Here is a 15,908-nt window from a genome sequence, read left to right on the forward strand (position 1 = left end):
ACTCAGAACTGGGATGACTAGTAGCAGCAGCAGAACTTCGGGAGGCAGACAGCTACTTTCCTGTAGAGACCCTTGCAGAGCCCACCCCGGAGCTGCTGCAGCAGAACACCAACAGGAGAGGTCCCCTCAGCATGGAGAAGTAGTTGGCCCATACCCTCTGGGAGCTCGTCGGCTCTGATTGCCATTGGTAGGTGGCTAGCCAGTTTGTTGGTAGATCAACTGTCAGGCCTGTTGTCATTGAGGTTTGCAGTGCTGTTCAGAGGGCGCTGCTGTACTGTGTCACAAAGCGTGGCAATGCACGGGAAGTTATTGATGGCTTTGCACAGATGGGGTTCCTGAATATATAGGGACTATTCTTTGCCCCCCACACCACATCAAAGATTTTATCAACAGGAAGGCTATGTCTTATTGCTGCAAGGGCTGGCTGATCACTGTGGAAGGTTCACAGCTATTAATGCCAGGTGGTCTGGAAAGGTCCATGATGCCAGGATCTTTAGAAACTCAGGGTATGGCTACATTTGGAATTTCAAAGCGCTGACCCGGCAGCCCTGCGGGAGCGCTGCCGCAGCAGCGCTTTGAAGTGTGAGTGTAGTCGAAGCGGCAGCGCTGGGAGAGAGCTCTCCCAGCGCTGCATGTAAACCACATCCTTTACGGGTGTAGCGTGCAGCGCTGGGAGCCGCGCTCCCAGAGCTGCAGCCCTGATTACACTGACACTTTACAGCGCTGTATCTTGCAGCGCTCAGGGGGATGTTTTTTCACACCCCTGAGCGCGAAAGTTGCAGCACTGTAAAGTGTGAGTGTAGCCATGGCCTCAGGCCTGTTTTTGCTGGAATGAGCAAAGGGAACTTTTGCTCTCAGGATACCATAGACATTAGTGAAGTTGATTCCTCCTGCCATTCTGGGAGACCCAGCTTTCCCTTCTGCCTCCCTGGCTTATGAAGCCTTTTACTGGACACTTTGGGAAGAAAAAAGTTGACTTGTAACTATATCGTGTGTGATTGCTGAATGAGAGTAGAGTGTGCATTCAAACAGACTGAAGGGAAGGTGGAGGTGTCTCATGGCAAGGCCGGATAACATGCCTCCTGTGATAGCTGCTTGCACATCTGTGAGAGCAAGGGAGGGAGCCTCACTGAGGGAAGGGAGGAGGAGGTGGAGAGACTTTCTAAATGTTATGGACAGCTGAAGGGAGGGAGCGCCCCTGCAAAATGTCCCAACTGGTTAGGGAAATAGAATCAGGGATGTGTGTTGCTCCTACTTTGAGGCCAGGGGTATTTGTGGATAATGAATGTTTTGTACCCAAGGAAATGACTGAAAAGTGTGTGTATTGATTTCAGGAGGAACTAGCTGAAAGCCCATGCTGTTGCATGGATGTTATTCATAGTCATGTGTAAAAATGCTGAAAATCAGCTGACAACTTAACAATTGGATAGTAGCAGACTGCAAATCCCAGTGATGATTGAACCTGGTGAAATCCTGGACAAAAAGAGCTCTCAACTATGCTTGCAGCTGCTTCTATTGCTTCACACTGACTCAGACGTTCTAGGCTTCAGAATGACACATGCACAGAATGATAACCCTGGAATCGTATTATATAGATTAATGCTATGGGATGGATATTCTAATGATGCAAGACAGTTGTTCCTCAATGAAATTTTTTAGTGTTGGTGGTATTTGTCTGTCATCCCAAATATTTTTATCAAGTGCATTTCCCAAGCTGACACAAACTTTCTTCATGTCCTCCTTCAATGTCTCAAACCACCTTTTTCTAGGTCTTCCTCATCTTTGTCCTGGGATTACTAGCTCTTGTACTCTCTGGCCAACATATCCCATGTCTCATTGTCTCAGATGATCCAGCAAATGACATAGTTAATAAATAACATGCCTTGAATAAAAAAAGAACATAGTGCATGCGTCATGTGCATCAGGTCCCTCTCCAGAACCATGCATTCCATTCTGATTCTTTACGAATTCTTCAGGAACCCATCCCTTCACTCCTCTGCCTTCATAACTCTTTACTGGGATACAGTCACTACAGTCCCTCGGCAGCATCTTTTGCTTCGCTTGGAGGATTGCTAGTCTTTCAGCAGGTGATAAAGCCCCTGCATGTGCAGGCTGTAGCATTGCTGGTGCTAAGGGAAATCAGAAAAAGCACAGGTAGTTATTGTCCTGTGGCTTGTCTCCATGCTAACAATGATTAAAAGTTTGTTTTCTCCCAGTTTGGGGGTCCCATTCCCATCTGCTCTTCTCACTCTGAGGTTCATTTCAAGATAAAACATTTTCCAGTGTACCTTTCCCCTGATATAGGGCCCCTGTATCAAAAGCCAGGTGAGCTGGTGTAGCGGGGACAGAGGAAGGGCAAGCAACAGGCAGATTATTAATTGCTTGTGCACCTCTGCAGGCTGGCCATACATTGGAGATTGTTACTAGAAGGCAAGTCCCCAGGAGACACAGAAGGGGCTTGTTCAAAGAGTCAGTGGGCAAACCAGGAAGATATGCAGTGCTGCTATTTACCAGGATGTTGTCTCCCCAGCTGGTGCATGACTGGAAGGGAAACATAAGTTATATGAGTGGCCTTACGTTCTCTTTTATTACACCTATCACAAAGTACACTGCAAAGTAAACTTTTGCGGTAACTGGTGCAAACAAGGAGTTAACAGTGCTGTGGGAATGAGTAAAAATAGTCATGTTTGCCTTTTGGAATGTCCCTGTAGCCTGATTTTGGCAATTTACCTCATAAAATTTAAACCCTGAAAGTACATTGTATACTGATTTGTTTTCATAAGGGCGTTCCTTGCAGAGTACGGGCCTAACAACTCAGCCTGGGTTAGGGTGACACAAACTGACTCTTAGATTGTAAATTCCTCCCTGTCTCCTCCCTGTTCTGTTCAGCATGAGTTCAGCTGTTGGCCTTCAACAAACAGGGCCAGGTTCTCTTACCCCTCCTCTCCCTGAGTAGTAATTTACTCCAAAAGTTGTCCTGGCCCCATGAACTTCTTGTGGGGTAAGGTCCCAATCCTGCTCCGATTGAAGCCAGTATCAAAACTCCCTTGGCTTCAAAGGGAGCATGAACTGGCTCTGAGGTACTACTCAAGAGGAGTAAGAGCATGAGAATCTGGCCCAGTGATAATTATTTATTTCATTAGGTAGTGTGGAAAAACAGCACAAAAAGTTACTTTCAAAGCTCTACATCTTTATAAATCTACAACAACACAGGAGCTGCTGCATCAGAAAAGGCCAATGATTAAGGCTGTGAGTTTGCAACGGAGGTCGCAGAAGTCATGGATTCTGTGACGTTCCGTGACCTCCATGACATTCTGTAGCTTCAGTGGACAGTGTGGCTGACCCCAGGGCCGCCAGAGCAACTGGCCCTGGAGCCAGCTGCTTAGGCAGCCCCAGGGCCAGCCAGTGCCAGTGTCAGCTGCTCAGGTGGCCCCACAGCCAGTCAGACTGGCTGATGTTTGAGCAGCCCCAGGGATAGTTGCACCAGCTGCTGCTTGGCGGCCCCGGGCAGCTGGCCCCAGAGACCACCCTAGCAGCAGTTGGTATGGCTGGCCCTGGGGACTGCCTGAGCAGCTGTCCTGGGGCAGCAGAGCAGCAGCCAGAGTGTGGCCCCAGGGGTGGCCAGAGCTGCCAGTGCTCAGCGGCCTCAGGCATCTGGCCCCGGGGCCCCCTAGAGCAGTGGTCGGTGGGGCTGGACCCAGGCTCCTCCAGAGCAACAGTGGCTGCGGGGCCAGGGCAGCTAAGATTTAATCAGGGGTGTTTATAGTAAAAGTCACAGGCCATGAGTTTTTGTTTATTGCCCATGACCTGTCCATGACTTTTACTAAAAATACCCATGACTAAATCGTAGCCTTAACCATGAGCTGTGCACTCACTTCTTCCATCTCTGACACTGGCTGCTGTTGGATGCCTCAGAGGAAGGAGAAACACCCACTTTATGACTGCGTGACCCAAGCTGGCAATCCTATTGTGTCCAGAAATGGGAGGACTGGTAGCTCATGAAACAGACTTAGAAATCTGGCACTTAGGAGTAGAACTTGTTATTATTTATTGACTTGAATTTTACTGAATAACAAATGCTCTTAAAATATAAAACAAACAATATCTCTTCATTCCATCTCTTATGTACCTGGCCCTTATGCTATAGATTAATGCTGCAGATAATGATTTGTTTGGGGGGTTGCTGGTGGTTAATTACTATGACATACCATACTTTTTGTGTTCCTAGAGGGGGATAAGTGGTGAGAATCAGAGAAGAACTGATGTGTGTCTCTGTGTACAAGCCCATTCTGTAGTGATGGTTTTAGCGTATTTGATAGCAGGGATTAAACGATATGCAGGCAAGTTGGATTTGGGCTCATTTGTGATTTGGGCTCCCCTTCAAATTCTAGTGGCAAAGTGCGAGTACTTCAATGCTGGGGGGAGCGTGAAGGATCGAATCGCCCTGAGGATGGTGGAGGATGCAGAAAGCGCTGGGCTCATAAAACCTGGAGACACACTCATTGAACCAACATCAGGAAACACAGGTAGGAACTGGTTTTGTGGCCCTACATTTAGACAGCATGGTAATGGAATAGAATGATGGCCTGATATTTATGAAGGGGTGGGAGGGGATGGAATGGAAGTTTTTGGAACCTTTCAGCTCCTACTATAATGAAGAGGGGAAATGAGGCTTGTTAAACCTTTTCTGTTAAATACAGTTTTCCCTTTTCCAGTGCCCATTGGCCCCATCTGTTGCTGATGTATTCATGTTTGCAGGGAAAGTTTGATTAAGAAAATTTGCCCCCTTGCCTGAGGTGCAGTTGCAGATATGTGTGTTACATTGTTTTACGTGCTTTAGTCTGGAAATTAGCCTCTGTCCTTATAATTCTGTCTCTGTCCTCAACTCACCCACCCCATCCCAAACTGTGCCTACGTGTTGCAACACACTGAGGAAGTGAGATCTCAGGGGTGATTTAGTGCTGAAATTCCTAGATGGGTTAAAACTGCACCAAGGTGTAAAAACTGTAGAACCAGTGTGTGGTAATAGTGGGCAGTTCGCTAACAACGATGCATCTAACAAAAAGCTCTAGAGGAGCTGACGCACGTAAAGCACATTTCCTGGCTGCGAGGTTATTGAATAGTTAGAGCTAGTTTTCACAGGGGAATTTCCTTGAATTCCCCCAGCAAAGAAATAGGCTTGGAAGGATTAGAAATGTCAGTAAATATTGATTTCACTGTACACACACACAAACCAATGGAAAAATATTTCCATCACTAACAATCCAAATTTACAGATAGGCAAAGTAGGAGAAATGCTGCTTGAGACCTTATTTTAGGCAAAATCTAGTGATCTGTTACAAATGGACAAGTGACTGAAGAGTAAAAGCAGATGGGATTTGATGGAAGAAAGCTCTTTACATTGTATATTTTGACAGGTGATGAGGACAGTTTGTGTTTTAGCAGCTGTAAAGCTTTAACTTTTTGAACCTTGGTCTCTACTGTCATTAAGTCATTCTCTTACCTTGCACCCCTAACGTTCCACAACTTTGGTCATTTAAATGGCTATAAATCTATTAAAATGCTTAAAAATAAATATCAGTATGATCCATCACAATGATAGCACAAATAAAAATTGAATTTTGCCAAGCTTACAAATATATCATCGCTTCTTCCATATCTGTCTTATTTAGCCTCAGCTGGCCAGGAACAAGCTAGGACCAGTTCATGATTGGGAGAGAAGGTGCAGGAGCTTTTCCCCATTCTTTGGCTTGCACAAGAAGATGACATAACTGGCCGGGTTGCACCCTTCCTATTTTCCTGGTGGAGTACAGCACCCCCAAGCAGCTAGGGCTATGGGTCTGTGTTCCCCCAACCCCTCCTACTAGCAGGCCAAACAAGACCAGCATAGTTGAGGGGGATTAAACTGCACCCTATAGAAAGATGTAGATGCCGCAGAGCTCAGGAAGGAATTCTGCATCCCTGAGGCAGCATTCCTCCTTGTACTTGCCTAGGGGTCGTGTGACTCCACACCGTCTCCGACATTGGGCTATGCCTGAATGGTGTGATTGAGCTCAGAGTCAGGGCCTTACAGTGGAATTTCTTTGTTTTTCTCTTATCTGACCATTTGATCTAGCTCTAATACTAAAGCTATTTCTACCAATCCTCTGACAGGCTGCAGCCTGGATTTAACCTCCTGCGTGTATCGCAGACTTTTTGGACAGTGCGTCCTAGTATGGAAGCAATGTTTCATGCCTGCCCTGCGCATCCTCTTGTATCATTTCAGAATCTAAAGCCTCATTTGCCTTCCCCAGCCAGCATGGGAACAGCTGGCTCGGTCAGTCATTCAGAGTGAAATTAGAGCACTGATACACTTTGCCAACCTAGCCATGGATTGAGATCAGTGCATGTGCAGCGTTATCCCACAAGTTAGACTGCTGGGGGCGGGGGGCATTAAGCAGACCAGAGGAGAACAGAGAGCTGTCTAATCATAATTATATCTTTTCTGTGTGAAACAACAGATGTGGGAAAACAAGAGACTGGCGCTTTGCTAAGTGTAGAAAAATGCTTCTGAGCCTTTCCAGTCCCTTCACTTTGTATGCTGTTAAAATACACTGCTCTTCCCCGGTTCTCAGGGACACAGAGACTTAATTACAAGTAAGCTCTCAAGTTAGAACATCCTCCTACACTAGACTGTCAGAGAGCATGCAAAAAGTCTAAGGTGGTACATTGCTGTTTAGCTTTTAAGTGCAAATCCATGAGCTACATTTACCAGATTAGCACAGAATGTGCAGGAGACTGTGACTGTCAGTTGACCTTGCCAAATGCTGTCATTGAATAATTCCCTTTCCTCCCCCGCTGCCTAGGAATCGGGCTGGCCCTGGTTGCTGCAGTGAAAGGCTATCGCTGCATCATTGTGTTGCCAGAGAAAATGAGCATTGAGAAGGTCAGAGTCCTTTATGGTATTACACTGAAATCCTGGGAATGGGGAAAGTTCTCTTTCTGGAGAACTAGTGAACTCTTTCCTATATAGGGTAACAATCCTAGTTACAAGTAATGGCATATTTCAGTAGTTATTCAAAAGAGTTCATTGGACAATGAAGCAGGCAATGATAATCTGACTGATTATCTGGTGTCAGCTATGCAGCTGGTGCAGTATATTAGCCAAATATGGTACATTTTTGCACAGAGATGATGCAATTGTATGTCTCTGGGTGTGCGTGATGGTTAGAGCAAAGGACAGGTACGCAGAGCTCCTTGGTTCTGTTTTCAGTTCTGCTGCCAATTTCTTGTGTGACTTTTGGCAAGTCACTTGACCTCTCCGTCCATTTCCCTCTGTGTAAACTGAAGATATTTATACTAACTTCATAGGAGTATTAACCAGATTTCTCAAGAAACCCCATCAAGATGGCAGAAATTTCACATGATCTTGTAAGATTTCCTCCATTTGGGGCAAAAATCTCACAATAACAGTTTTCAAGACTTTGGCGCCTTTGAATTCAGACCTGAATCCCAACCTCAAACCTCAACCCTAACCTCAACCTCATCTGGATCAAACACCACCTCCTCAGCCCAACTGTAATAACCCACCCAACAAATGATCAGAAACCGAAGAGCTCTAATACCTAGCACTCCTGTTCTCACCACTAGACAACAGTGTCTCTCTGTTGATAAATACTCATTCTCAGGTACTCCATTCCTGTGCTTATGGCCAGTTTGCTCTACCTGTATTCTGGGACTTTGCTGGGGCTGCCCAGCCCATGGTGTACATTAGAGCAGCTTTGGGAGTGCTCTAACATGTGCTTTGCTTCATATGTCCCTTGGAAACTAGCAACTAGTAGTAGTGCAGTGGATTCTGGTCATGCCCCTCAGCTATCCCTTCATTGTAGAGGCCAGGAGCATGGCCAGGTTAGAATCCTTATGCCAGGCTGGGAAGGCCGTCTGTATTTAGGAGCATTTTCAGGTGGCATTTCTAACCAATTTAAAGGTCCATTATGCTGCCAGAATGATGTAAAAGAGCATTAGTGAGTGTGACTGAGAATCAGACATTGTATCTCTAAGCCATTCTAAATGTTAAATGTCTTACGAATGCAAAGCCCAGTCTGGCTTCTGACATTAACATGAATATACAGGTTCAGATTACTGGCAGTACAGGAAATCAGCTTTATTGTGTCTGCTTTATGATTTACAGGTTGATATACTAAGGGCTCTTGGTTGTGAGATTGTTAGGACTCCAGCCACCAAGTTTGATTCCCCTGAGTCTAATGTTTCTGTTGCTCGGAGGCTGAGATATGAAATCCCGAACTCCCACATTCTGGATCAGGTAAATTCAATTACTTTTTGGGTTCTCTCTTTAAATCTGGATTGTACAGGATTGCCTAGGTCTGCTCATCTCTTTCATTCTGCTACACATCTGTAAGATACTCAGTACCATTGTGGCACTTCTTGCCACTGCATTTCTTCTCCCAGACACCGATGCTCATTTTTATGGCACATGTGACTTGACTTTTCTTCCTTGAAGCATTGGGCTGCAAAAACAAAATAAGAGGCATATTCAGAGACTGTGGAACCTGTGACAAAGTTTTGGGGGTTTGAGCACTTTTTGATCCTGTTCTATTTGGAGAATGTTTTACTACCAGTTTAAAGTAAATTTTTATGCTTGAGAAAGGTTCCTGACTGGCAGCACTGGAAAAAAAATATGTTGTATATATAAATAGGCTTATAGTGAAGGTCAAACAAACCGCTTGTAGTAACCCATGCTACAGAATGGACAGTGGTAATCTGAGCCACACACACTGAAAGATCACCTTCTCAGGGATGGTATGTTCTGCCACAGGGCTCACTGCAGGGAGGGAGAGGTTAGTTTAGTCTTCTTGCCTAGATAATCATTGACCTCTCTACAGATTCTGTGAATGAGCTTCCTAGAGGCAGCAGCATGGGCTTGTCGAGGACTGAGCTTGGGGCTGGAAGTTAGGCACTTCTGAGTTCTGCTCTTGGGTTCCTGATGACTCACTGTGCTGAAAAATCAGAAGATTTTTTTATCAGAGGGGTAGCCGTGTTAGTCTGGATCTGTAAAAGCAGCAAAGAATCCTGTGGCACCTTATAGACTAACAGATGTTTTGGAGCATGAGCTTTCGTGAGTGAAACCCACTTCGTCGGATGCAAGATTTTTTAAAACAGCAACAACAAATACATGGGGGGGGGGGAGTTATGTGCTTTTTGGGTACATTCTGGTCACATTTGCAGTTTTTTCTCTGAAACCACGTGGATTCAAAACTCACTTTTTAAAAAAAAATGAAAGCTGAGTTTCTCAGGAAATTGCTGGCCTCCAGGAGCTGGAGCTTTAAGAAAAGCACCAAACAGCATAACTAGAAACACCCATGCCAGCAGCCCTGCACCAACTGCAGGGCTCAGAGTTCTGGGAGCTCCTTCAATCCCCTCACCCCCTTGCCCTGCAGGCCAGGAGGAAGCTAGGAGTGCTTGTCATCTGGAAGCACAAGACAAGGTGGCCAGCATACTCTGTCCCAGAAGGAATATGTCTAAGCAGGGCACAATGGTCATGCCCCTTCACCTCCATGAGCACCCGACAGTGGCAAGGGATCAGCACTGAGGGGAGGCACAAACCACATCTGTTCGATAGTGTCACAGCACTCCTGTGAGCATAATTTCCTCTTCATGCCCACTTCTGATCTCTGGCAGCATTTTGCCCCCAGAATTCCCTTGCTCAGACCCTACACCCCCCTCCCATACCCTCAGGCAGCTCCCCCTCTTGCCAGTCTTCATCAGGCTCTGTCTGTTTTGTTTTCAGTCATGAAGGAATGTGCCATCCAACAGCATTGCCAACACCTGGTTTTCTATCAGCCTGTGTCTTCCATGGGGGCACTGGGTTGGGTTTAGGGGCGTAGCTGGGGACAACATTCCTGTCCTTCTGTTTAGCTCCTCACTGGAAAACATACCGCACACTGCAGTACCTCCCTAAAGCCCAAGACACCGAGTTACTAGACTACTAGGACTCCCTCCCTGGGCCTGCTTGGATTGTGCTGCCGTGTTGCACAGGACAAGGAGGGGGCTTTTTATGCCTTGAGTAAAACACCTCTGTAGCTGTTCTTGGTTCAGTGTCTGACCCACCCTGTTAACTGTAACATACACTGTTCTCTGTTGTAATAAACAGTACAGAAATCCCGGCAACCCAATGGCTCATTATGATACCACCGCTGAGGAGATCCTGGAGCAGTGTGAAGGTACTGTTTGTTCTATCTTGGCCGTGGATTGCACATGCCATGTCCTTCTGAGGGAGAGTTCTGTTACTTTATGGACTTATTTATTTAAATGTATAGAAAAGCAAAAAAGAGACCTGGCACCCGTGACATAACTTTAAATAAACCCTGAGTGCAGCAATTTGAGATGACCCACCTCCTCCTTGAACAATTCCCCACCCTTGTAATTACAATTCCCCTCCATTTTCAAAAGCCTGAGGAAAGAGTTGAGACTTGCAACACAGTTGGGCTCATTTGGACCCTGGGAGGAAGCAAATTGCAAAGTAGTGGGTCCCTCATAAAGAACGGCTAACCAGCAGTCTCCTCTCTCTTGTACCCAATGGGGCTTCGGCTCAGCTGCCTCTGCTGCTGTAAATTGTGACAGTATGGCCTGGGGAACGCATGGACATGACAAAGTGCTGGATGCACAGTGGAGGTGGCCATCTATCTGCAGTTGTGGCATCAATGTAATGGGTTAGTTAAGTGGACTAAATGGCTCAAGAGGCCTCCTTGGGAATATCTATATGAGTAATTGGAACACTGTAGCTGATCTGGCAAAGTCATTAGTAAATTAAAATGGATCAAAACTTTGTGAGCACTGCAGAGACTAATCCAGCTTCATTTGGTGGCTGGAATAGGCAATAAAAGAATTTCAGTCCTTGTCTAGATGGGCAAAAATGGAACCTATCCCTAGTGGTAGAAAGAGTGAAAGGTGTAGTGAAAACAGATTTCAGATGCTTTAACAAGGTCAGTTGACACCGGTGGCAAGAAAGCCTGAGCCCTACCTATACTATAACATGCACCATCGCTAGCCCTGGCAGCAGCCAGTAATGAATTATGTCTCATTTTGCCAGTGTAGTTACAGCCTAAAACTCTCAGGGCCTGAGTCTACTCTCACCTCCACCACTTTTACATCAGTGTAAATACAATGACTTCAGTTGAGCTGTTCCTGGTTTATACTGATGTCAGAACAGAATTAGGCTCTCTCTTAGCTGGATGCTAAGGCCAGCCAAACCAATGCGTGCTATCACTAATGTATCTGCAGCATTTCAACACAGTGTAGTCCAAAAGGATGGAGTTACCAAGCTAGCAATCTATCAAAGTACAATGGGATGAAGCTTATTGGCGCATCACAGCACTACAATGCTTCTGCTCACTGGCATGAATTCTGTCCAGTTTTCGATATGCACAGGTTTTCTGTGCACCAGAACATGTGTAAAATACCTACTGATGTGACATGCCAGAATAAACCAATTGTGGAGAACATTTCCATCCTCTCTAAATGCTTCTCACCTCTTTTAACTACAGGCAAGGTCCACATGGTTGTGGGTGGAGCTGGGACGGGAGGTACCATCACTGGCATTGGCAGAAAGCTGAAGGAGAAGTGCCCGGAATGCAAAGTAGGTAGAAAGATTGACCTGCGCATTGAGCATTAGTGGCTACCTGGTGTTTTCCTGCCCTTTTCTTTGACTAGAGAAATGCCTTTGATGTCACCTCTGGGACAATGCCATTGGCTGTCTGCTCGGTCACCTGTAGCTGGGTTGGGCCTTATTATTAAAGCATCTGTTTTCCACTTTTTCTGAACCAGGAAGTATACAGATGCAGCTCACTTTTGATAGTAACAATTTTTAGTTACTCTCAACGTGAGCTGGATTCAGACTAGTGACTTACAGGTAAAAGGATCCATGGCCCCATCACTAATCCTTGAAACTTTCATTTCCCCATGCTTCTAAGATTAAATTGTAAAGCTGATGAGAAGGAAAACTTCTGGGCAAAAAGGTCCTGTCGGTCCATGCCAATGGACAGGAATGTTCATGCATACCTTGGGAAGGAAAACGTGTTGCAGCCAAATATGGTTACATGAACACCGGTAATTTTTTCATTGGAGATGTTTCTGCTTCATTTTCCCTAGGTTCTTAGTGTGGCTAACAAGTGATTCTTCCCTTTCAGATTGTTGGTGTAGATCCCGAAGGCTCCATTGTCGCTCTGCCCAGTGAGCTGAACACGGCAGAGGACGCAACCATGGAAGTAGAAGGGATTGGACATGACTTTATCCCAACTGTCCTTGACAGATCAGTATGTAGCATTGTGACAAGCAATGAGGAAGCGGGGGGACAGGTGGTTAGGGCCCAGCCATGAAGTTTGGCTCTCGAACCAAACTGTCCTCACGTTCAGAAATGTTCAGATCCAGAGTCCAGTTCTGGCCCATCACTAATTGTTGAAAGTTAGCTGAATTAGTTACCAACACAAAAGAAGCTATCGCTGGTGGCTTAGATCCTGCCAAACCCCTGGCACATTTCTCCATATGTCTGACCTACATGAGCCGCAGGGAGAGGCCAAATTTAAGAGACAACCAGAAATATGCTGCAACACTGCACTCCATCATTCTGTCTTTCTTTACAAACTTTCAGGCAGTTCTTATAGCCTTGTTAATAATAGGTCCCAGTGCTTTTCATTATTATTGTTATTTACTGTATGAATTCTAGTAGAGCCTGAAGGCCCTGACCAGGAACAGGACCCGACAGTGCTAGATGCTATGTACACAGAGGTTAGTTCTAGACATATCACGCCCTAGCTGTAGTGTAGCTAGCTCAGCAGCATGGGCTGTGGTACTGGCTGTCTGCTGGAGTAATTACCAAGGGTTCTGGGTGGGCTTGGACAGCCAGCACTGAAGCTCATGCTGCTGCAGCTTCCCTGCTACTGGTGCCTCAGTTAGTTAGATTAAAGTTATTGTGGGTATGTCTTCACAAGCTGCACTCACAGCTGTGATTGCAGTGTAGACGCACCTATGGAAGAGTCAGAGACCTTGCCCTGAAGAGCTTACAATCTAAAAGACACAGCAGGCAAACAGAGAGACAGTTATAAACGAACAAAAATTGCCAGAAATGCACCACAACATCGTCTCACTTTCTCCTTCACACAGCAACTCCCTTGCCCACCAGTCTGACCCATACCCCATTGCCAGTCAGAGTTCTTCACAGCCCTAGCTTAGCCTCCTTCCCCACTCCCCACCTCCACAGGAAAACACTCACCCAGGTTCTCGGAGTCGCACACAAAACCAGAACCTCGGGTGTGAGCCCCTTCACATTTTAGATCTGGCTGGTTGAATAACAGCGCTTGAATTTGAGCCCATTCCCACGGTTTTGGCCTGAAGTCTCTGCCAGAGCACTTTGCAAGCCATCAGCACCACTGAATCTCTCCCTGAATCTTAACCCTGGTTCAGCAAAACCCTGAACCCTAGCTTGACCCCAACTGGGATCTGAACACCACTTCCTCAGCCCACCACTACTCAAAACATATTAGATACTAACACTTTTACTTCTGCAGTGTTGGCAGGAGCATATGAGGAATGAATGAATTAATTAATTAATTAAAATTCACTCCAGTGGAAGCTGAGGATGAAGCCTACACGTGCTTTGCCATATATGTTCATTTTTAAGTGCAGCGGAAAGTGATTTGACGCTGATGGAAGCTGCAGGTGCTCAGCACCTCTGAAAACCCGGCCTCCTGTACACAGCAGAATGCACCAGAGGCATGGAGCCCAAAATAACATGTCTAGGACCCTAAAATCTTTCTCTTCTTCCTTTCAGGTGGTGGATCTGTGGGGCAAGTCCAATGACACGGACTCCTTTCTCATGGCTCGCAGGCTGATTAGAGAGGAAGGATTATTGTGTGGTAAGTTACTGAAGAATGTTATATCTGTTCATAAACATTTTCCATTTTAATTCCATCTTTTAATCATTTTAGACTAGAAAGCTCTTCAGGGCAGGCAGTGTCTGTGGTTTTGTGTCTTATACAGTTCCGAGCACATTCTCTGTGCTATACTGATGGGACCAGATCCTGAGCTGGCGTGAATTGATTTCATGGAGCTACAATGATTTATAGCAGCCCTGGATCTGACTCAAGCTAAATAATAGTAATCTCATCTCATGTTCACACTTCTGCATAAGGGGAACTTCTGGGGCTACCTTTTTTTGGGTGCAGTGTCACATGAGATGAGTGGAAAGATTAGTGGTATTCAGAACAGGGCAAACGGACAAAAACTGCAGCTCCACTACGTCAGCCATAGGAGGTTATATTTGCTGTCTTTGAGCTGTTGCCATATGATACTGGAAGGTGCAAGGATTGAAGCAGAAAGTTTTGAGATGTCCTGTTAAAGTAAGGCGTTCTTACAGCTCCCAGTACCTGGTGCAAGGAGAAATACTTTGTAAGAGAAACCCAACAGCTTTTCAAAATGAACAGTTGTCTTTCTTGTAATGATGCTGGTTCTGGTGAAACCCAACTGACAGTACCAATTCAGGACAAATTGCTTAAAGCAGGGCAGTCACAGCCCAAGGCTGGGGTTCCTTTGCACACCAAGGCAAACCAAACCAGTCAAACAGAGAAGACTTGGGTTTTGCCCCACTGGCTAACCACAAGTCACACAAGCAATTCCCTAGACACTCCAGTTTCCCTGTATCACCACCAGTGCCACTCATTATGAGGACAAATGGTTATGAAAACCAATACTCCAGTAAAAGAAAAAAGGTTCTCTCAATCCCAAAGGACCAAGCCCCACACCCGGGTCAATATGCAAATCAGATCTTACCCACAAATCACGCTATTGCCATCCTTTAGAATCTAAAATCTAAAGGTTTATTCATAAAAGGAAAAAGATATAGATGAGAGCTAGAATTGGTTACTGTATGTAATTGATTCCATTTAATGGCAAAGGTCTTGGTTCAGGCTTGCAGCAGTGATGGAATAAACTGAAAATTCAAATCAAGTCCCTGGAGTACATCCACAGCTGGGATGGGTCTTTCAGTCCTTGGTTCAAAGCTTCTGTGTAGTAAAGTTCCTCCAGAGGTATGAAGCAGGATTGAAGACAAGATGGAGGAGCTGCAGCAGCTTTTTATAGTCTCTTGTCATGTGGCCTCTCTTTCTTTGTTTCAAAGGCAAGCATTTAGGCACATGGCAAGAACAAATCTCAGAGTTCTGTCCATAGGCATGTCTCGTGCATACCTTGCTGAGTTACAAGGTGTATCTGCCTTCTCTCAATGGGTCAACTGTATAGCTAATGGTCCTTAATGGGCCATCAAGCAGGCTAAGCAGAGCTGACACCAACTTGTCTGGGGTGTCACCCCGTAGCACAGCATACATTTGAAATACAGATAGTATAAAGCTAGTACTTATAACTTTAAATACAAAAATGGTACATGCATACAGATATCATAATCATAACCAGCCAACCATAATCTTGTCTTATTTCAAAGTAGCAGTCCTGTTAGTCTGTATCTGCAAAAAGAACAGGAGTACTTGTGGCACCTTAGAGACTAACACATTTATTTGAGCATATGCTTTTGTAGGCTACAACCCACTTCATCAAATGCATAGAATGGAACATATAGTAAGAAATATATATACATACATAGAACATGAAAAGGCGGAAGTAGCCATACCAACTGTAAGAGACTAATTAATTAAGATGAGGTATTAGCAGCAGGAGAAAAAAACTTTTGTAGTGATAATCAAGATGGCTCATTTTAGACAGTTGACAAGAAGATGTGAGGATACTTAACACAGGGAAATAGATTCAATGTGTGTAACACTTTATTTGATCCCCTTTCTACAAGATTTAGTGCCACTATAGGACTTTGGTTGCAACCATGATCTGTACAGTCAATAACATCACAC

The 15,908-nt window shown here is 45.3% G+C and overlaps 1 protein-coding gene across 1 annotated transcript in view; it reads left to right on the plus strand.

Moving 5' to 3' along the window:
- Positions 1 to 15,908, plus strand: part of LOC115646398 (cystathionine beta-synthase-like) — a 44,361-nt gene that overhangs the window by 15,086 nt on the left and 13,367 nt on the right. The window contains exons 3-9 of the mRNA XM_030552169.1: positions 4,392 to 4,526; positions 6,846 to 6,925; positions 8,171 to 8,302; positions 10,151 to 10,220; positions 11,544 to 11,635; positions 12,186 to 12,311; positions 13,826 to 13,910. Coding sequence (XP_030408029.1) covers positions 4,392 to 4,526; positions 6,846 to 6,925; positions 8,171 to 8,302; positions 10,151 to 10,220; positions 11,544 to 11,635; positions 12,186 to 12,311; positions 13,826 to 13,910 — 720 coding nt within the window. The remainder of the gene's footprint in view (positions 1 to 4,391; positions 4,527 to 6,845; positions 6,926 to 8,170; positions 8,303 to 10,150; positions 10,221 to 11,543; positions 11,636 to 12,185; positions 12,312 to 13,825; positions 13,911 to 15,908) is intronic.

Source organism: Gopherus evgoodei, chromosome 1 (genome assembly GCF_007399415.2).
Source record: "Gopherus evgoodei ecotype Sinaloan lineage chromosome 1, rGopEvg1_v1.p, whole genome shotgun sequence".
In the NCBI taxonomy this organism is placed as follows: Eukaryota; Metazoa; Chordata; order Testudines; family Testudinidae; genus Gopherus; species Gopherus evgoodei.